The sequence below is a fragment of the Siphateles boraxobius genome, unplaced genomic scaffold, assembly GCF_051911475.1.
Source record: "Siphateles boraxobius isolate OS27281-9 unplaced genomic scaffold, OSU_SipBor_1 56, whole genome shotgun sequence".
Taxonomy (NCBI): domain Eukaryota; kingdom Metazoa; phylum Chordata; class Actinopteri; order Cypriniformes; family Leuciscidae; genus Siphateles; species Siphateles boraxobius.
The window spans coordinates 7,741,381-7,764,059 of NW_027509182.1; the positions used below are offsets into that span (position 1 = coordinate 7,741,381).

Below are 22,679 nucleotides of genomic sequence, written 5' to 3' on the forward strand. Positions count from 1 at the left end.
AATTAACAAATGGGGAACGAAGATAGGAGTTTATAGAAACCAAACGTGCAACACATATGATTCTGTTTAACCATAGTATGCAAAGTCTGAAACATTAACCCATTAGAGTTTACAAGAAAACATAGGCCAAAACAACATCAGAAGGAAAATCATGAGAGGTGAAAATTAGATACATGTTTATACATTTCTCAAGTGATATATATATATATATATATATATGTATGTATGTATGTATGTATAGAATATATAGGATTAACAGGGCTTAAATCTCCTTCTCAGTAAGATTTAAGTAAGAGTCACATCTCTCAGGAATTCCAGGGTCGTAAAATTCTTATCAATGTAACCGGACACTGAGTTCTGCCAGTGGTGTTAGTTTCAGGGGAAGTTGGCCACATATCTTAGTTGGGAGAGTGAGTGTGCCGGACTATTCATTAAATATGAATATAATACATGAATATGAATATAAATTTAATAATTTGTGTGTGATTGGTCCCGATGCTACAGGGGGTATGATCTGAATTTACAAGAAGTTTGTTTGCCTTTGGCAGGTGCTTTATTTGGGTCTATATTTACTAGAAGGCGTAGAACATCAGACATTGAAAACAAAACTTTTATTCATTTTCTAAAAAAGTTACACCCACAATGTAAATTAAGTTGCTCCTGATATAAATTAAGCATAACAAAACTTGTGGTCTCGATGGTAAAAAAAGAAGTCTTGCACCTGATTGATCTTGACATCCCGCTGTCAAAATGGTGTTGGGATAAAGATGTTTGGACACTGAAAAGAAAAATAGCATTAAAAATGTAAACAAAACAAAACAAAATACATTTCAAAGATGTTATTTTACTCATATTTATAATACTAATTTTCACAGTATAAATGGGTTTTTTACACCCTGTGATTTCTGCTAATAAATAACATTTATTGCTCATGGTTGTGAAATATAAAAATGTTGCACGATAAAGCTAATTTGTCAAGTCAAGTCAAGTCATCCTCATTTATATAGCGCTTTTAACAATGTAGATTGTTTCAAAGCAGCTTTACAGAGATAAATATATAATTTAAGGTAACAGAGATTGGTTTAGTTTTATAGTGGTTCTTGAAAAATGTTTTTTCCAGCTAAAGTTAGTTTTGATTGATTCACTTCCGTCTAAATGATAGTTTGTTATTAAATTAGGGGCCGCTAAGACGACACCGTTCTCTCTAAACAGACTTTAAACGTGAACCTGTGATAGATGCTGATGGCGTTCACATGCGCATTAAGAATTGATTCCATAGTTATGTGCGTTTGAATATGTGCGCAGGTTTGTAATTCCTTACAAACCATGCCTAAACAAACTACTTGTCTTGTCTTTAAATTTTGATGCAGAATTTTATTTTATCTTATCACTTCGGGTTGGTACGCGAACCAAAAAAATTCCACAACGCTTTATCTGTAGAGTGGTATAGGGATCCTCCATAGGGAGAGGCTAGTTGGCACTTCAGCACTGCATTGTCATCAGGTCCAGACGAAAGTCCTTCGTCAGATCTGGAAACAGCCTGGATCCGGCAGGCTGCGGGAAAACCTCGGGATAAACAAAGACACTAAAATTAGCGTAGATGCCATTCTTCTTATGATGTAACGAGTACATCAGGATTTAAGGGAAGTGTTCCCAGTTCCGGCTGACCTAATCTAAGCAGCCTAATATTGAATTATAGAAGTCTATAGAGTGTTATGTGAATGCTAGGTCAAAGAGATGTGTTTTTTGTCTAGCTTTGAACTGACAGACTGTGTCTGCTTCCCGGACAATGTTAGGAAGATTGTTCCAAAGTTTTGGTGCTAAATAGGAAAAGGATCTACCGGCAGCAGTCGATTTAGATATTCTAGGTATTATCAACTGGCCAGAATTTTGAGATCGCAATAGACGTGAAGGACTATAATGCGTTAAGAGCTCACTCAAGTACTGGGGAGCAAAACCATTTAGTGCTTTGTAAGTAATCAGCAATATTTTAAAATTTATACGATGTTTAATAGGGAGCCAATGCAGTGTTGACAGAACCGGGCTAATATGGTCGTACTTCTTGGTTCTGGTAAGAACTCTAGCGGCTGCGTTTTGAACTATCTGTAGTTTGTTTATTAAGCGTGCAGGGCAACCACCCAGTAGAGCATTACAATAATCTAGCCTTGATGTCATGAACGCATGAACTAGTTGTTCCGCATTTGTCAATGAGAGCATATGACGTAATTTAGATATATTTTTAAGATGGAAAAATGCGGTTTTACAGACACTAGACACGTGACTTTCAAATGAAAGATTTATATCAAAGAGCACACCCAGGTTCCTAACTGACGACGAAGACTTAACAGAGCAGCAATCAAGTGTTAAACAGTATTCTAGGTTTTTACGTGTGGAAGTTTTTTGTCCAATAATTAGAATCTCTGTTTTTTCAGAATTTAGTAGTAGGAAATTACTAGTCATCCAATTTTTTATATCAACTATGCATTCCGATAATTTTATGAATTGGTGAGTTTCGTTAGGTTTGGAAGAAATATAGAGCTGAGTATCATCAGCATAACAGTGAAAGCTAATTCCATGTTTCCTAATGATATCTCCTGAAGGTAGCATGTACAGAGTGAACAGCAGCGGTCCTAGTACTGAGCCTTGTGGTACGCCATACTGAACTTGTGATTGATAAGACATCTCTTCATTTACTGCTACAAACTGATAGCGGTCAGATAAATATGATTTAAACCATGCTAATGCAATTCCACTAATGCCAACATAGTTTTTTAGTCTATTTAAGAGAATGTTGTGGTCAATGGTGTCAAATGCAGCCCTAAGATCAAGTAACACTAATAGAGAGATACAACCACGATCGGATGATAAGAGCAAATCATTTGTGACTCTAATGAGAGCTGTCTCAGTGCTATGGTGCGGTCTAAATCCTGACTGGAAATCCTCGCAGATATCATTTCCTTCAAGAAAGGAACACAGTTGTGAGGATACTGCTTTTTCTAATATCTTTGATAGAAAAGGTAGATTTGAAATCGGCCTGTAATTGACTAATTCTGTAGGATCAAGTTGTGTTTTTTTAACAAGCGCTTTAATCATAGCCAGCTTAAAGGTTTTTGGTACGTATCCTAGAGACAAAGACGAATTAATGATGTTAAGAAGAGGATCTATGACTTCTGGAAGCATCTCTTTCAATAGTTTAGTCGGTATAGGGTCTAACATACATGTTGTCGATTTAGATGAATTAACGAGTTTGCAAAATTCTTCCTCTCCTATGGCAATGAATTAATCAAATTTTACCTCAGGGAGACTATAATGCACTCCCTGATGCGATGCTGTAGTAGACGGTTGCATAGTAATAATTTTGTCCCTAATATTATCAATCTTATAAGTGAAGAAGTTCATAAAGTCATTACTGCTGTGTTTCTTGGAAACTTCTGGGCTTGAAGCTTTCTTTTTCATTAGTGTAGCCAATTTTTCAAATAAATACCTAGGATTATGTTTATTTTCTTCTAATAGGGTTGAAAAATAAGCAGATCTAGCAGCTTTTAAAGCCTCTCTGTAAGCAATCGAGCTCTCCTTCCATGAAATCCGAAATACCTCTAGTTTTGTTTTCTTCCAGTTGCGCTCCATTTTTCTGGCTGCTCTCTTAAGGGCCCGGGTGTGCTTGTTGTACCACGGCGTTGGACTATTTTCTTTAATCTTCTTTAAGCGCAACGGAGCAACTGTGTTTAAAGTGCTGGAAAGGAGAGAGTTAAAAGTTTCTGTTGCAATATCAAGTTCTTCTAAGCTATCTGGGATGCTGAGATGATGAAACTGATTAGGAAGATTATTGATAAAGCAATCTTTAGTGGCAGAAGTGATAGGTCTAACATACTTGTAACACGGAGTTGGCTTTGCAGCCTTGGCTAAATGTAATTTACATGAGACTAGATAATGATCTGAGATGTCGTCGCTCTGCTGCAGAATTTCAACAGCATCAACATTGATTTCATGTGATAATATTAGATCTAGAGTATGATTATGACAATGAGTAGGTCCTGACACGTGTTGTCTAACTCCAATAGAGTTAAGAATGTCTTTAAATGCCAATCCCATTGCATCTTTTTCATTATCTACATGTATATTAAAATCACCAACAATTAGGACTTTATCTGCAGTCAATACTAATTCTGATAGAAAGTCAGCAAATTCTTTGATAAAATCTTTATGGTGCCCTGGTGGCCTGTATACAGTTGCCAGCAGAATTCTCAAACTTGATTTATCGTTTACATTATATATTTCTACATTAAGCACCAACACTTCAAAATAAGTATATTTAAAACTAGATTTTTTAGTGGTTTTGAAAATATTACTATAAATTACAGCAAGTCCTCCCCCTTTGCCTTTCAGGCGAGGTTCATGTTTATAACAGTCATCATGGGGGGTGAACTCATTTAAAGTAATGTAATTGTTTGGTTTTAGCCAGGTTTCTGTCATACACAGCACATCTAGGTTATAATCTGAAATCATATCATTAACTATGAGCGCTTTTGAAGTAAGGGATCGGATATTCAGCAACCCAAGCTTTATCGTTTGTTCATCTGTATTATACCTATTTTTTATTTGTTGAATATCAATTACATTTTTAACCTTAGATCGGTTTGGAAGATTTTTGGATTTCCAAATTCGGGGAACAGACACAGTCTCTATATGATGATATCTAGGTGAAAGAGGCTCTATGTGATGGGATTTATCTGACCTTTGTGACGCGAGGCCGCTAGCAGACGGTCGGTTTAGCCAGTTTGTCTGCTTCCTGACCTGAGCCCCAGATTGTCATGTTTTGTCTCTAAGACCATGAGCCAAATTACTAAAGAGAAGAGCAGCACCATCCCAGGAGGGATGAATACCATCTCTTTTCAACAGGTCAGGTTTGCCCCAAAAACTTTTCCAATTGTCTATGAATTCTATATTATTTTGCGGACACCACTTAGACAGCCAGCCATTGAGTGATGACAATCTGCTAACTATCTCATCACTCCTTCGAACAGGAAGGGGGCCAGAGCAAATTACAGTGCCTGACATTGTACTTGCGAGTTCAAACACCTCTTTAATATTAATTTTGGTGATCTCCGACTGGCGGAGTCGAACATCATTAGTGCCGACGTGAATAACAATCTTAGAGAATTTACGATTAGCATTAGCCAGCACTTTTAAATTTACTTTGATGTCAGGCGCTCGGGCAAATCGATTTGTTATGGTAATCGGAACGGAAGAGTGGTTTTTTGATCCGCGACTAGAGCGATCCCTCACCGTCACCCATTTGCCTTGCTGCACAGGCAATAATTCAGCGGGAACCGAATCATGTAAAGAGTTCACTATGCTAGGCGCATCCAAAATAGTATCTAAAGCTCTAGCACACTTACTATCTCAATTAAAATTTGGATGCGTGTTTGTAATTCTGAAATCTTCTCCGTCAGCCTGACTGTCTCCTTGCATTTATCACATATAAACCCTATATTGCCGACGGGGAAGGCTATGCTAAACATGTAACATGAAGTGCAGGTGACAAAAACAGGACAAGACATTACTCACCGTGTTTGTTGACTGATTCTTACTCACCTGGGCTTTTTATGAACTCAGAGGCGCGGGTGCGCGAGAGAAAAATAAATAAATAACTGAGCGGACGGGTGGCGCGTTAACAGGCTAGCGAGTTAATAGCGTGTTGTGCTAACAATAACAGAAGCTAGCGATGTCAGGTTAATCTGAGATGTTGTCTAAGCTGTATTTAGTAGTATAAACAACTAGAAATGGTAGTAAATGATGGTTCAAAACAGAAAGAAATACAAAGCTAATACGAGGCTTAGACGGAGCTTACAGCCTCGAACCAAACAAAACACAGCGGCAGCTAGGCAGACAGGAGCAATCGATCAGGATCAGCCTTATTGTGATCCTTATTGTGGACTCCTTATTTAAAGAGATAGATGTAATGCACAACAAAACCAAAAAGAAAGCATAGATGCATAAAATAGTATTTTTTTTAAAAAAGACATGATACTAATTCTTTAAATTCTTTAAATCACATTTCATAATGTTTTATTTAAAATTGATCAGAATGTATATTGCAAAAAACAACTACTTATCAGCTCAAAAGTCAATAAAACTGAAGACTCAGCCATGGGACAAATTTCACAGTGATGTGTGGCAGATTTTAGAGGATGTGTTTAGAGGATGTGTCCTCAGGCCAATAAAGAACCAGCCATTTATGACAAACAGAAACTAGATCACTAGTCTATTCAAGCATCAACTCTTTCCACCTGGAGAAAGCTATCCCGAGATTAAACCTTGTTTTTTGCAATCTCCTTCATTATAAATAACCGTACAGTGCAGCCTTCTAAACTTGCCGGGGCAGTGACAAGTGTCTCTCTTGTCCGGTTCAGCTGCTTTCAGTCACGTGACGCTGGCTCTGAACAAAACGCGCTGTGGAAACGCGTTGGCCTAGTACTTTTTGTCCCTCTCTGCTATTTTAGTTTTTCAAGATGGCGGAACGACATGGAGCATGGAAGCCTCATTGGACCTACCCGTCCCATGTATATAAAGATAATAAATTCTTCTTTTATGAGGATAAGTCAGATCATTGGCAGAGTTATTACACCATTGAGGACATATTTATGAATACAAATATTGATTTTAGATAATAAAATACTTAAACTACACATTGTCCCTTTAAGTTGTAACAACATTTTACAATATTACTGTTTCACAGTATTTTTGATCAAATAAATGCATCCTTGTTATTAAATGTCAAAAAGGCAACAAAAAAAAAGTCACTCACTTGCACTGGTCAAAAAGACACTCAAAAGACACTCACTTGTCGCCATCTAGTGTTATAATTAAGTTTTCCCACTGTCTTGAAAATAGCTATAAAATATTATATAAAATAACTAAATATTCAATTTTATCAAAAAAAATATATGAATCATTTACCCCGTAGTGGCCATATACCGATTCTGATGTTATATCGTATTATGAATTTGCAAAGACCTTTAAACCGTTTTCAACATTTAGTACAAACCATATTAAAGAACTAAGACCATTGGAATTATTTGAGGTACGATCAGTCACCCCTAAAATCCATTGGATCCGTCTACGGCGCGGAACGTCAGCGCCACGTTTTTGATGCGTCCCTAGCTCGGCGTCACAGTGCTTATCCACTTGTCCGACACGACTGAAGCATGGTGTCGCACGCCTCTCCACATTTGTAAGTTGATTGGCGTTCCTCAAGTTTACCGCTATGGGCGTGGTTTTGACCCAACGGCCAGTCTAGAACAAAGGCCCCTCGAGAGACTACTTCTATTGGATAGACGCGTCGTGTTTGACGGATTCATTTGCATAAAGATGGGCATCGGCCAGCTTTTTGACGCGCAGCATTTTTCCAAATGAAGCACCGCCTTCCCGGGATGCTTTGCGGGCGCGTTAAAGTTGCGTGACGTCACCCATAGGAATAAAGTGGAGTGCGGCGCAACTGAAGTTTCGCATGGAAAAGTGGATCAGTACCGTCAAAGTCCACTGGAAGCGTCTCAGACGTGTTTCAGCAGCGGAGCGTTGGTCTCCACAATGTGTTTTATTTAGAAAATCGACCGGATCCTCTATGCCGTTCTGTTTCTGACTTCCTGCCCGGTACGATGTACTCTGTGCTGCTTGACGCGGCAAGTGGCGAAAATAGACCTGCTACCTATTCTCTGCGGAGCGGAGTGGAAAGACGCTTCTGGGACGCTTCTGAGACGCGCTGCGTCCACAGCTGGTGGACTTAAGAGCATTGGCTATAATGGCCACGATTAGCTCCGGCATCCGCGACGCTGACGTTCTGCTCCGTAGACGGATCCAGTGGATTTTAGGGGTTAGCGCTCTTTTTTGTGTGATACTTTTACATCATTTATTTTGGGTTCCTTTTTTAATGTATTGGGTAAGTAGTATGCTGTGTAAATAAAGTTAACTATTGTGCTTGTTGCAAAAGGAAAAAGTATATTTTTATTTTGAAAATTACCGGATGTTTTATTGTGTTTCTGTGCTCGACTTCCTGCGGCGCTCTCCGGCATCCGGCAAAAATAGAAACTCTGCGCATCTGCTCTGGGGGGCTGCGGTCGTCGGAGCTGGGACGGAGTCGGAACGCAGCCGTTCCCCAGTCAGTGAAAATACACACATTGACTTTAACCCCTAAAATCCACTGGATCCGTCTACGGCGCGGAACGTCAGCGCCGCGGATGCCGGAGCTAATCGCGGCCATTCTAGTCAATGCTCTTAAGTCCACCAGCTGCGGACGCAGCGCGTCTCAGAATCGTCCCAGAAGCGTCGCTCCGCTCCGCAGAGAATAGGTAGCAGGTCTATTTTCGCCGCTTGCCGCGTCAAGCAGCACAGAGTACATCGTACCGGGCAGGAAGTCATACACAGAACGGCATAGAGCATCCGGTCGATTTTCAAAATAAAACACCCTGTGGAGACCAACGCTCCGCTGCTGAAACGCGTCTGAGACACTTCAAGTGGACTTTGACGCCGAGCTAGGGACGCATCAAAAACGTGGCGCTGACGTTCCGCGCCGTAGACGGATCCAGTGGATTTTAGGGGTAATGGAAACCTATTGACTCCGCCGCCGTTCCGGAGCGGATCCGCCGCCGTTCCGGAGCAGATCCGCCGCCGTTCCGCAGTTGGTGGAAATTGGGGGTGAGACGCTTCCAGTGGACTTTGACGCCGAGCTAGGGACGCATCAAAAATGTGGCGCTGACGTTCCGCACCGTAGACGGATCCAGTGGATTTTATGGGTAACCCCTAAAATCCACTGGATCCTTCTACGGCGCGGAACGTCAGCGTCGCGGATGCCGGAGCTAATCGCGGCCATTATAGTCAATGCTCTTAAGTCCACCAGCTGCGGACGCAGCGCGTCTCAGAAGCGTCCCAGAAGCGTCTCTCCGCTCCGCGGCGAATAGGTAGCAGATCTATTTTCGCCGTTTGCCGCGTCAAACATCGTACCGGGCAGGAAGTCAGACACAGAACGGCATAGAGGATCCGGTCGATTTTCAAAATAAAACACCTTGTAGAAGCACAAAGAGGAAAATTGAAAAAAAAAAATCAATAAGGTAGCACAACTGTCCGCTCCTGAGCCAAAAGAGGACAAATCAACAACAAATAAACAACGCTCCGATTCTGAGGAAAAATGAAGAAGTCACCAACGCTCCGCTGCTGAAACGCGTCTGAGACGCTTCCAGTGGACTTTGACGCCGAGCTAGGGACGCATCAAAAACGTGGCGCTGACGTTCCGCGCCGTAGACGGATCCAATGGATTTTAGGGGTAAGAGTGATGCTAAGTAGATCACAACATTTCTGGCTGCATTAACTTACAACAAAGCAAACATTGTGCAAGTAACCTAAAATGCACACATTTACTACAAATAGAATGGCAATGGTAAGTATATTAGCTGTTCTATATGTTTTAGTCTTTAGTTTTATTATAATTTAATTCATCTTGACTGATAAAAACTTTGTACAAAAACACATGTTACATTTGATACAGAAAGAGAGCGTTAATACAGATGACTTGGCTTTAAAAAAATTCTGTTGCACTTCTGTTTGGGATGTGAGAGTTGTCGATTTTGGGTCTGTAATATATGATGGATTCTGACTCTATTAAATAGTTTCACAATGTATACAAGAGTGTTTTTGCACTTTTCCTTGTCCAACACAACTTCCCTGCACTTACTTTTGTACATTGTATGGAGACGTACGTACGCTGCTCACTTTAACGTTAATAAAAACCTTTTCTACTTTACCTCTCTGGATCTTTGGGGAATCTATGAAATGCTAGTTGATTGGTTGTACACTTTTAGTTGTTGCAGTTGATGGCAGAACACTGTTTTCTTTGTTTCCAATTATTTCCAGACATAATGCTGTACAGTTGTGCTAATGGTAAAACCGTTGGTTCAGTCCAAAATGGCGTCAGCGCGACAGTAGCGCCATCTAGCGATTGTTACCAAAACTGCAACGGAGTTTCGCCTTTTGGTACTTCTATACTCTTTGCCTTGGGTAAACCCCATAGACACTAGGCCTATTTCACAAAAAGGGCCACCGAGACCGGAAGTAGGGTAAACTCTTTTCCGGTGAAAGCGCTAGCGGTCGGAGAACAAATGCAGAGACTAAAAGCGGTCAGTCCTGTTGCGTACCTTTTGCCCACAACACTGGTCGTAGATATCTTACACCTTGGGCCATGTTGTGCAGGTTTTCATGGAACAACTGGGAGAAGTTAAATTGTGCCAGACTCAGACGGCAAAAAGACGTGTCTGTGGTGTGAAGGAGGAAGCAGATGTTGAAATGGAGTGTTGATGCCGGTTCGGGAGTGGTGCCCTGATTTGCAAGTCATGCACTTTTATTTATTATTAATAACTGTTGGCAAATTAAAATTGTTTCAAGAAGTTGATTCCTGTAAATTTATTTCCTTTTTTTCTTTTTACCTTGGTGCAGGGCCTTTGCCAGGCCTGCTGTTTGCTTGTGCAAGCAAGGGTAGCTGGAAAATGTCCTAAAATCTTCTGTCTGGTAAATTAATGCAATCAGGACGATTTCCAGCAGCACAAGATTTCCATTACACGAGAGTAGATGTTAAAACTTCATGCTGATTTGTACTCGGCTTTCGCCAAGATAAGCACCAACTAAGACGTAGCTTTACAGTAACCTATGCTTCTCCATCCATTTACGCTTCTTTCCATTTGGTGACGTGAATCTCCTTCTGTCTGGTGTTAATAGTGTATTTGCGCGTCAGCACACACAACGGCTGCAACCACAGTGCGGTCCCCCCATAACAACCCTCTGGATTGAGCGGAGTAGGGAACATCTCTAGGGTCTTCAAGTGGGCACCTTCCGTCCTCAGTGTTTCGTCGACTAGCCCACGACACCTCAAGAGGGCTCGACAGTGACTCTGGCGTCCCAGAGTCACCCCCCTCCGTCCCCCACTCAACTCACTCCAGCTTACTGACCTCTACTTCCCTCTTGCTGCTGAGACCTAACCACAATCTCTCCGCAACCCAACCATACGCGCCAACCCGTTTGACTAAGGCTGTCGAGCCCCACTGGTGCGTTAATATGCAGTTTCAGTGGCAACGGTTCCGTATGGCATACCACCTACCGCAAAACACAATATCTGCCCAACCACCCGTCATTCACGCAATATACAAAGGAACGTAATGACTGTAAATACTATACAACCTCTACAAATAAACCAACAGTGCTGCTGAGACCTAACCACAATCTCACAATCTCTCCGCAACCCAACCATACGCGCCAACCCGTTTGACTAAGGCTGTCGAGCCCCACTGGTGTGTTAATATGCAGTTTCAGTGGCAACGGTTCCGTATGGCATACCACCTACCGCAAATCACAATATCTGCCCAACCACCCGTCATTCACGCAATATACAGACGAACGTAATGACTGTAAATACTATACAACCTCTACAAATAAACCAACAGTGCTGCTGAGTCCTAACCACAATCTCACAATCTCTCCGCAACCCAACCATACGCGCCAACCCGTTTGACTAAGGCTGTCGAGCCCCACTGGTGCGTTAATATGCAGTTTCAGTGGCAACGGTTCCGTATGGCATACCACCTACCGCAAAACACAATATCTGCCCAACATCCCGTCATTCACGCAATATACACAGGAACGTAATGACTGTAAATACTATACAACCTATACAAATAAACCAACACCCTTCAAGTTTTCAAGAATTCTACGAAACCGTAGCATGGCGGCCTGTACTCAGCCAGCTAGAATCTTTCCGTCTCAACCACAGCCAGTTGCTGCTCCTTTCTGCTGCTTCAGATAAGTTCTTTACTGTGCGACGCAACTCTTGACCACTGAATCCAACGTCTCTGAGGAACCGGGTTGTAGAGTGTGCCACAAAACCTCGACAACCCACTTCCACTGGATAAACCTGGACTCTCCATCCTCGCTGTTCTGCTTCAGTGGCCAGATGAGCATACCGCAATTTCTTCCTCTCATATGCCTCATCAACCGCATCCTCCCATGGCACTGTTAACTCTATCAGTTGAACAATGCGTGCTGATCCAGACCACAAAACAATATCTGGTCGTAGGTTAGTGGTGGCAATCTCAGGTGGAAAAATAAGGCGTTGATCAAGATCAGCCAGCATCTTCCACTCCCTAGCAGCTTCCAGTTGTCCTGGGCGAGAATTGGTGTTAGCACCTTTTCTTGGTGGTTGCTCACCTGGGCGGAGGAATATTGCCTTCTGCGTTAATGTTTTGCTAGAACAGGCGGCAACTTATTGGTCATACTACGCTTGCCTTCCAATGCTAAAGCCAAACATCGCAACACTTGGTCATGGCGCCAAGTAAACCGACCTTGGCTAAGAGTCACCTTACATCCTGTCAAAATGTGCCTTAATGTGGCAGGTGGTGAACACAAAGGACAAGAGGGATCCTCTCCTACCCAGAGGTTTAGGTTCTGCGGTGATGGGAGAACATCATATGTTGACCTAATAAGGAAACTGATCCTACTCTCTTCCATTGACCAAAGGTCTTGCCAGCCCATTTTTCGTTGTTCCACACTCTCCCATCTCATCCACTCTCCCTGCTTGGCCTGGGAAATGGCCTTTATACATCTCATCCTCTCCTCCTGCTTTCGCACCTCGTTGACTACCAGCTTCCTCCTTTGAGCTGGGCCTGCCTTGTGCCATTTAGGAGGAGCTAAACTGAGCCCAAAACCCCCTCTTCCATGCTGTACCTGTCCCACGATATCCCCAATTTGAAGGTCAGCCTTTGCCTCTACTACAGATTTCTTTGCTGACCACTTCTTACCAGTTTTTACCACAGGGGCTGCCTCCCTTACACATTTGTCGCGTGACTCTGCTAAAGTCATTTCCAGTCTGACCTTGGCACACTTAAACTCCTCGGTTAAAGCAGAGACTGGCAGCTGCAATACTCCTTTACTATAAAGTCCCACTCTGCTGAGGCAGCGAGGAACTCCCAACCATTTCCTGATGTATGAACTTATTAACGCTTCCAGCTTATCCACTGTTGTCAAAGAAACCTCGTACACAGTCAGTGGCCACAGCAACCTTGGCAGTAGACCAAACTGAAAGCACCAGAGTTTTAGTTTGCCTGGTAGAGTACAGCTGTTTATGCTCTTCAACCCTTCCACTGCTTGTCGTCTAACTTCTCCCACTCGAACTGTGTCCTTTAGATCCCCATCGTACCATCTCCCTAGACTCTTCACTGGCTTCTGAGAAACTGTTGGTATTGCCTCACCATGAAGAATATTTTATCTACTACCTTGCCTTTAACTATTGAGATGCTCCTTGATTTAGAGGGCTTAAATTGCATTCGTGCCCATTCAATATTATCTGTTAACTTCCCCAATAACCGATTAGTGCAGGCTACCGTTGTAGTCATGGTTGTCATGTCATCCATGTATGCTCTGATTGGTGGTAGTCGCATCCCAGAAGCCAAGCGCTCTCCTCCTACTACCCATTTTGATGCCCTAATGATTACTTCCATTGCCATGGTAAAAGCCAGTGGAGAAATGGTGCATCCTGCCATTATTCCAACCTCTAAGCATTGCCATGTAGTGCTGAATTCTGAAGTTGAGAAACTAAATTGCAAATCTCCAAAATAGGCTTTCACTAAATTTGTTATCGACATCGGTACCCTGAAAAAATCAAATGATGCCCAATGAAGCTCATGTGGCACTGAACCATATGCATTAGCCAAATCCAGGAATGTCACGTGGAGCTCCTTCCTCTCCTTTGTAGCTGATTGTATTCGTTGCCAGATAACACTGATATGTTCTAAGCATCCTGAGAATCCTGGAATGCCCGCTTTTTGAACTGAAGTGTCAATGAAGCCATTCTTTAATAGGTAGGTTGACAATCTCTGAGCAATAATGCTGAAGAAAATTTTGCCTTCGACGTTTATTAGTGAAATAGGGCGAAACTGACTGATGCTTGTAGCATCTTTTTCTTTGGGTATAAAGACTCCCCCTGCTCAGCGCCATGATCTAGGTACAACCTGCTTTTCCCAAGCCACTTTTATCAATTTCCACAGAATCCTTAGAACTCCTGAAGCACTCTTGTACACTCTGTACGGAACTCCATTAGGCCCTGGAGATGATGAAGCCCTTGCCTTTCTCACAACCTGCTCTATCTCTTTCCACTTAGGTGCACAGACCTCCATTTGGTATTCTGGTGGATTGACAGGTGGGATGTCTGACGGAATTGCCATAGGCTCATGCCTTTTTGCATCTGTATGCGTTTCCTCCAAATATCTCTCTAGCTCAACCCTAGATGCTTTTAAAGTGCCATTCTTCTCACTGGTGAATAACTTCTTTATGAATTTGAATGGATCTTTATAGAAATTAGCCCTCGCACGTTCCTTCTTTTTGTAGCGTTTCCGTAGGCGCTCAGCTCTGCGTAATGTTGCAAGCTTATCTTTTATGGCCCTTTGTAAGAGATTGAGTCCCTCCTTCTGACTTTGTTCCGCTCTTTTCCATTGCTTCCTCAGCTGTCTCCTTTCTCTAACTAACCCTTCAATTTTCTGCTTGCCGTCTAGACAATCCAGGAGTAGTTTGTACTTTTTCCTTCCTTTTTTCCACACCAAACCTCTCACTTCCATATGCGTAAATGATGTCCCCAAATTTATCCAGCTTCTTTTCAACTGTACCAGTTAATCTTTCCAATGCAAAGCATAGATCTGTGTTTACCGTGACCCATGCAGTTTTCTCACTAGCTCTTGGCCATATAACTCCAGGCCTATGCCCGTTGAGGTTCTTTTCTCTCTTATGCTGGTTAGTCTGACCGGGTTCACAAGAATCAATGTGTTCATCACTAACTGTGCAAACCCTCATCTCCTCCAAGACAGGGGTGCTGATATCCTGCGAACTGTGGTTTGCTTCCTGTCGCTGGATTTCATTCGACTGACTTGACTGACTCCGTAAGAAGTACTGATCAATGCGAGGCCCTTGTCCCTTCTCCCTCAAGCATTTCAGTTTCCCTTGATGAATCTTCAAACCCCTGACCGTTGTCGCCTTGCTCCAGCCACAGACACAAGCTTGGAGTTCAATGGCTTTGCTAACTGCTGAACCTGAACTAGTCTTTTGTGAAGTACTCTCCATACTCATATCCGTTTCCATTCCAAAGTCGTTAACCATGTTGTCCACCATTGAGTCATCTTCCGCCCCTGCTCTCACAGACTCTAGGGGTATTTTACTCTTTAATTTTTTCAGAAGCCTTGGGCGGGTGTCTCCAGCATCCTGTAAACACAGAGCTGGATACTGCAGACAAGGGTAGCTAACCCTTACCAGCCCCATTGGGGTCTCTTTCCTCCTGTCAGCTGTCTCTCCAGGCTGTCACAAGGTCTTTCCCTTGTTGCCAGCAGCACTATTCACCGCAGTCACTGGACGTATCCAGATCTTCATGATTTCCATTACACGAGAGTAGATGTTAAAATTTCATGCTGATTTGTACTCGGCTTTCGCCAAGATAAGCACCAACTAAGACGTAGCTTTACAGTAACCTATGCTTCTCCATCCATTTATGCTTCTTTCCATCTGGTGACGTGAATCTCCTTCTGTCTGGTGTTAATAGTGTATTTGCGCGTCAGCACACACAACGGCTGCAACCACAGTGCGGTCCCCCCATAACAACTCTGGATTGAGCGGAGTAGGGAACACCTCTAGGGTCTTCAAGTGGGCACCTTCCGTCCTCAGTGCATGTACAAGAACATGTATTAGCTGTCATTTGAGGTGGATTGTTGGTTTTATCTAAAGAAAGTAATATAAATACTTTCATATATTTCACATCTTTATTTAGGCCTAACCCTTGTGCTGTTAATTTAGGGTGCACACTGGGGTTTAGGGTCTCCAAAAATGCATGGGAATATACTGCAAAATATAATGTGATGTATTAGTCCTACATAATACATTTCCATATATGGGAAACTAGTGATTATATTTGTCAATATACTGCAATATATGCATTAACCATGTATGGCTATATATTAATACATATAAAATATTCATAAATGAAGACAAAAAATAATAATATTCACAAAGTTTTATCCTTTATTGTGTACATTATATTGCACATACATGTTCACATTTAAATGTGAATGTATATGTAAGGTTGATGATTGGCCGAATACCATTAAGACTATAATTATTATATTTTGAAAGTAATGGCTGTGCACTCCTCGGCACAGTGATAGTCTTTGGCTAAACACTTTAGTACATGCAGGTGTGCTTGTGTATTTGATAACAACTTTGAAAAGATGAAACATTTTTTATGTAAACAATTAAAAAAATATAAGAAATATGTATTACCTTATGTATTTCTCTATGTGTGTTAATGCTGCATGAGTAAATATATCTGCAATATATTAAACATGGAGTACCATATCTGATCACATATATACATCAATATATTATGAAGTGTATTACTGAATATAAAATTACATACATTATGATAAACATAGTGTCTCACATTTTTAAATATATGAAAAGTGCCAATTCCTTATGTATTATCAATATATTGTAATAAATTTACACAATATATTATTTTGTACATTTTGAAATATACTGTTAAACCATTTAATATATTGATCAATCATATATAGGGAAATATATTTTTTTCTTTTTCCAGACAGTAAAAAATGATTTTGTAACATCGCGATTTTTAAAAACATCTATGTGGCGAACAGGACGGCCGAGGGACGTGAGAGAACGGCGCGAGGCCGGTGGTGCGATTGCTAATGAGCAACACCTGTGAAGCACACCGGTCTCGCATCTCTCGCGGAGGAGCGGAAGCATAAAGGAGGAACGACGACGTTGATGATCGAGAGAGGAACAGGCCTGTATTTTAGGTGAGTTTTGGTTTTTGTATTTGTGTTTTATTTTAGCCAGCAGTCGTCCGCGAGGGGCTGCTGGCCGTTATGTTTATTTTGGGTAAGCCAGCAGTCCTCCGCGAGGGGCTGCTGGCGGTATTTTAGTTTGTTTGGTTTTATTTTAATAAAGTATGTTTGAATGTTCGCCGGTTCCCGCCTCCTTCCCTGACATTGCTACAATGTAATATCACTCACTTCATTCATATTTTTAGTCTAATCATTTTTAAATTATATGCCTTGATTTCATTATTAGACCTACTAGCAACGTTAGGTCAAATTCAATGTAAAGATGTACAATTCTTAGTTTCATTCATGGTCGTAACATGAAAAATGAGCCATAATGTAGTGAATGATTGCTGCAATCTCCGGGACAACTAACACTTAAAGGGTAACTAAACCCTAAACCAACTTTTTTTTAGTTAATGATCTGTAAGACTGGGGCTTTATTAATGCTGTCTATTGATTCAAGTAATTTTTTTGACATTTGGGTTTAAAGTGTTTTAATTCTAAAATATATGGTGTAAAAACGTCTGAGTGCTGTCCACTTCAGGTTGAACGGTGGTTTCTGCAGTTGAATTTTCCTTTTGTGAAGTTGTGGTGGTTCGTGACGTAAGCAACCACCAGTTAACCACACCCTTGCCTAAAGAAAGACGCTCTCAGGTGCAAACCTCACATCGCCCCCCAGCGGTGAACATTGAAATTTCGAAAGTTTCAAAACAGTTATGACGTAACAAAGCATTGTTTACGGAAATTGCATGACTTGGGTAGTTTGATACATGCTCCGAACCACTGATTCGAAACAAAAGATTCGAAAAGGTTTCGAAGCTTCATGAAGCAGTGATTCAAAATCGACCATCACTACCTTTTGTGGTCAGAAAAGAGTCATACCTCATACGCATAGAACAACAGTAGCCTACTATCACTTTAAGAACATCAGGATAGTAAACTTTTGAACACTAGGGGGAGCTTTACAACGTTTCCTAACCGGGAACCGCTTGCTTACCCAAATTCTTACCCAAATTCCCAGTAATTTTATTACCATTTTATATATATTTTATAAATATTTATTACCATATTTATATATAAATGTGATAATACATATATATATATATTATTACATTTATACATATTGTTGTACTTATTAAAAACATGGGTAGGGGTCCCACAGATGAAGGCAAATCACAGAGGAGACAAGGGAATATCACAAACCACTAGGAGACTGTTGTATAGCCACAAAGTCCAGAGGCTTTCATTTAGTCATTAATAATAATAATAAACATTTCAAATAATAAATTACAAACATTAGGAATTTTTTTTATTAGCATCCTTCATCTTCTTTGCCAAAGGGGGTGAAGTTTCTTTAATGTGTGTTCAGTGTTCAACTAAAGTTATTCCTCTTTAAAAGTTGTCGGTTAGCACGTCTATCTGCCTCATCATTACCACATTCCTACTCATTTTCTGAGGGAAGATGAAAGCTTACTAAAAACATTCAATCTAAAACATTCTAAGACAAAGCCAAGACAAATAGCAGGAGATATTATTGGTGGCTTCCAAAGTCCTTTTATAGAAATACTTTACTTGTTAATTATAATATTTTTTTAAAGGGGAATTCAACTATCAGGTTACAGGTTGTGGAAACATGGTATAATATAAATACTTTTTTATGCACTTCCCTTTGAACAAAGCAAACACAAATAGACACAGAGAATAACATCAGAGATGCACATGCACAATAACTAAAGATTTCCTGCTTACTCCGTTTCATTCTGATATTGTTGTGGCTGGTCTGACTGTACTTCTGGATCGCAGCGATGAAGCAGAAAAGGCATAAAGAAAGGGGTTCACGCAACTGTTTATAAAGAAAAGAGCCCCAGTTATATAGTGGCTAGCATTTGAATCCCATGACACTACCATTAAAACAACGTTGTTGATCGCACAGGGTATGCTGAATATGAAGAAGGCCACTACGATTCTGACAACCAGTTTTGTCAGCCTGTGGCTTTTGAAGGAAGCTGAATGACTTATCCGTTGGTGAAGTCGAAGGTAGAAGCCCAACAGGCTGACCAGAGGCACAATAAACATCACTAGAGTCTCAACCAATAAGACAACTATTTTTTCTTGAGTATTGCTATAATCTGGATAACACTGTAGAAACCCATCCTCCATGTGCTTGACGCTTCGGAAATAAAGAGAGTAAGAAGCCAAAGCTCCACTTGATGTCCATATCCCAAATATCAGCCCGTTTTGACCCTTCCTTCCAAGCTTCGCCCATCGCTGAGGATACAGCACCTGCAGGTACCTTTGCACACTCAATAAGCTGACAGCATGCACACTACAGTAGAGGCTCCAGTACACTAGATAGGAAAATAACTTGCATAGAGCTCTGCCAAAAACCCAGCCGTTCAGAAGTGCATAGATCCACACAGGCAGAGAAATCAGACTCAGTAGATCAGAGACAGCCAGACTCAGCATCAGTTTCGGGGTGAAGCTGTCCTCCTTTAAATGTTGGGTGAGCATGACCATCACCGCTACATTACCTGGTACACCCAGCGTACAGCACAATCCCAGAACACTGCTGGAAATTAGTGTTTCCACTGAGGTAGGGCCAAACAGGGAGCCATTCGAAATGTTCTGGTACTCCATGTTCACCTGCCAATGTGAATATAAAATTTGAAGTTTGATAGTCTTAGGTTAGGATGCAGTCTCAATTGTGGTCTTGTGGAGAGACAATAAGATTCTGAATGTGATTAAAAAGGCATGCAAATGTTTGGCTAAAAAAATTGGGAGACGGATACAGATAGGAAGACTTGATGAAAGAGGACAGACAAGAAGTAAACACATGAGCCGCGTTTCCACCGCAGGAACTTTCCTCAGGAACTAGGGACTTTGGGGAGGTACTCGCTGTGTTTCCACCGCAGGAACCAGGGTCTAAATGAAGTTCCGGGTAAATATTTCCCCCTCCGAAAGTCTCTGCTGACGAGGTAGTACTTTTTCAAAGTTCAGGAACCTTTAGGGGTGGGACTTGGGTGCTGAAGATGCTGATTTATTGAGTTCATGCAGCATTTTGATTGGTTGACTCCACGCAGCATTTTATTTCAACCACCATTTTTTTTTAAATCTGTTGCGCTGCTTGCAGTAACAGTTGTTTGCTATTCGAATCAACAATTTGAGTTTAAAAGAGTTAAAAAAATACGAACGATGGACCAATGGCGAAGTTCAGGCTTTATTAAGCTTAAATTCAGAGGATGAAATCCTGTAAAGACGTGCGCAGTCCTACGTCACAGTACTATTTGCCTAATCTTCACGGTACTTTAGACCGCGGTGCGGTGAAAACGCAGAGAGCAACAGGTCTGGGGGGAAAAAAGTTCCTTGGACAAATTGTTCTGGCTAATTTTGGTGGAAACGCGGCTATGGACATTGTGTTGAGATCTGGTATTTACCTCATTGCCTGAATAGCCCCTATTAAGGTGGCCTTTTGCCGTCAGGTCAGGTGTACTACACTTGGCTAGATTGTTATACCAGTTAAATCTAAAGGATGTCCCTTAACACCATATACAACAATAACAATCATTGACTCAAAGGATCTTTCATGCTTACCATCCGGTGAAAGCTTCCTGGATTCCCTTTTGTCCTGGTCAGTGAAGATGTACAAATGCCTTATTGCTATTGAACTTTCTTTATACAGCTGAAGTAAGACGAAAAATACTGGTCTTTTAAAAATAAAAATTAATTTACAAAAGAGAAATACACTTGGTTACACAATAATCAAAACTTGTATTAAAATAATAAAAGGTTACAGATTATGATTCTTCAGCTAATCCCTTCACGGGGCGGTCCTGGAGAATGGATGTACAAAGAGTAACTTACTTCTAAGCAGTTCAATCAAGTAATTTGTCAGAAACAACTAGTTCTCATCTTGAGATAATCAGGTTATAAAATAACAGCAGGCAGTGTTGAGCAGGAAAGGATCTAGAGAGAATCCATTCTCTCTAGAGATGAAAAAAATGAATACACTTGAACACACTTTTACTGAGGTATATATATCCAAAAAAACACATACATTGTTCCTGTTTCGGCGGCATTGGGTTTCTTTCAGAGGAACTGGCCAAAACATAGTCTTGCGACACAGGGCTTCTACGTGTGTGCGTATGTCTGGGTGTATTTGGAGGTACATTTAATTCCGTATTAAAATGTTCCACTACACCCCTCTCTTGGACGTCTAAATACACTATTTCCCATCAGCACTCTAGGCACAATCTTATCCAATTCATCAAGTTTAATATTATAAACATATATGGTAACAAAGACTAGATCCAAGCAACATTCATAGAACCTGTACCTATTGGTGATTCCTTAAGGAAGAACCCAACAATGCAAGCTCCATGGTGGAACGACAGATAACTCATTGTTTTTTCTGTACCACATCCTGTCGACCGGTTGCCAGTGAAACAAGTCCCGCCTCCACGGAGCCTGGTCCACCTTCAACAGATTCTGGTAATTTAGAGCGATCTTGATCCCACTGGCCAAGTGTTCTAGAGACAACACCCTTGGCTCCCACTGGGCCGGTGAAGTCCTCTCCAGACAAATCTACAGGATCGATAACAATAACATATGAGATCTGTCCATACGTTCTAGCTTGCGTAGTACAGAAGACCGGCACAATTATGTTCCTCCATTTATGCGTTTGAATGTCCACAGAACAAGTGGCTTTGGCCACAGTCTCTCTGTGGCCTATCAGTAGTTTCGTTGCTTCTTACAACCCAATTATCCACCACTTCTTCTCTTTGATTAACTTGATTACCTCACAGGTCATATAATGTATATAACATATATACTGTATATATACATACTTTCTTTTCTCATTTCACACTCCCCCCCCCCCCCCCCTTTTCAAATAAATTCAAATCAATAATGTCAAAAAATAAATAAATTAGAATTTAAATCAAAAACCATATATAGGCCTAATACATATTAACATTTTTCAACCAATCTCCAGGAATGGGAGTGGTCGTTAATACCTACTAAAAGGACAATCATAAATAATGTTGGCTCTTCCAGGTTGTGAGATAAATAGATGTGTCCACGAAAATTCCCCCAAAATATTACACTGACTAAAGCTCAAAAGCGATAAAACCATTTGCTCAGGTTTTCCTGTCATGATACCACTGATCCAATAAAGAATTAAACTTTAATTGATAGATATCATAATTACAATTTCGTTTGGACCTTTGATTGAGAGTGAGGTGGATTTTTTAATAGATAAAAATTAATTATGTTACTAACCATAAAGATCTGAAGTATACACTTCCGTTTCTCCCTATGTCTGAAGATGACTAAAACTTCCATTCCTGATTCTAACAATAAATCTAAATCAATCTTACTTCCTTTTTCTCTAGGATGTAGCCATCAGACGATCTCTACCCTCCTAAACCTTTGACTTAATATAACTTTGGTAAAAGGAACTTTGAATTTGAACTAACCGTTATATTGTGAAATGATTGATTAAAATATTAACCCCTCACAATGTTTGATACAGGATATCAGGAGATGATACAGGATATTTTTGCTGATGTTACTAACAAAGGGTAATAAAAGGGGGGACTTGCTTTGACAATGTAACCAATCGTGATGATTAAGAGCATGACATGTTGGTCATGATGATTCTGTTTTGAAATGTCTTGGTTTGAAAACTCGTGTATCCTGTCTATTCTATAAAAACTGTTGTATTCGTGTTTACTGGTGGGATTCTCAATGGGATTTGTCAGA

General features: G+C 40.9%; 1 protein-coding gene across 1 annotated transcript; it reads right to left on the reverse strand.

Moving 5' to 3' along the window:
* Positions 1 to 18,667: 18,667 nt before the first annotated feature.
* LOC143715017 (leukotriene B4 receptor 1-like) lies at positions 18,668 to 21,021 on the reverse strand. Its single transcript, XM_077206593.1, has 2 exons — positions 20,511 to 21,021; positions 18,668 to 19,562 (listed from the first exon to the last, which is right to left on the reverse strand). Exons 1-2 carry the CDS (start codon positions 20,511 to 20,513, stop codon positions 18,675 to 18,677), a joined length of 891 nt encoding a protein of 296 aa, XP_077062708.1. The 5' UTR covers positions 20,514 to 21,021; the 3' UTR covers positions 18,668 to 18,674.
* Between the last annotated feature and the right edge of the window lie 1,658 nt (positions 21,022 to 22,679).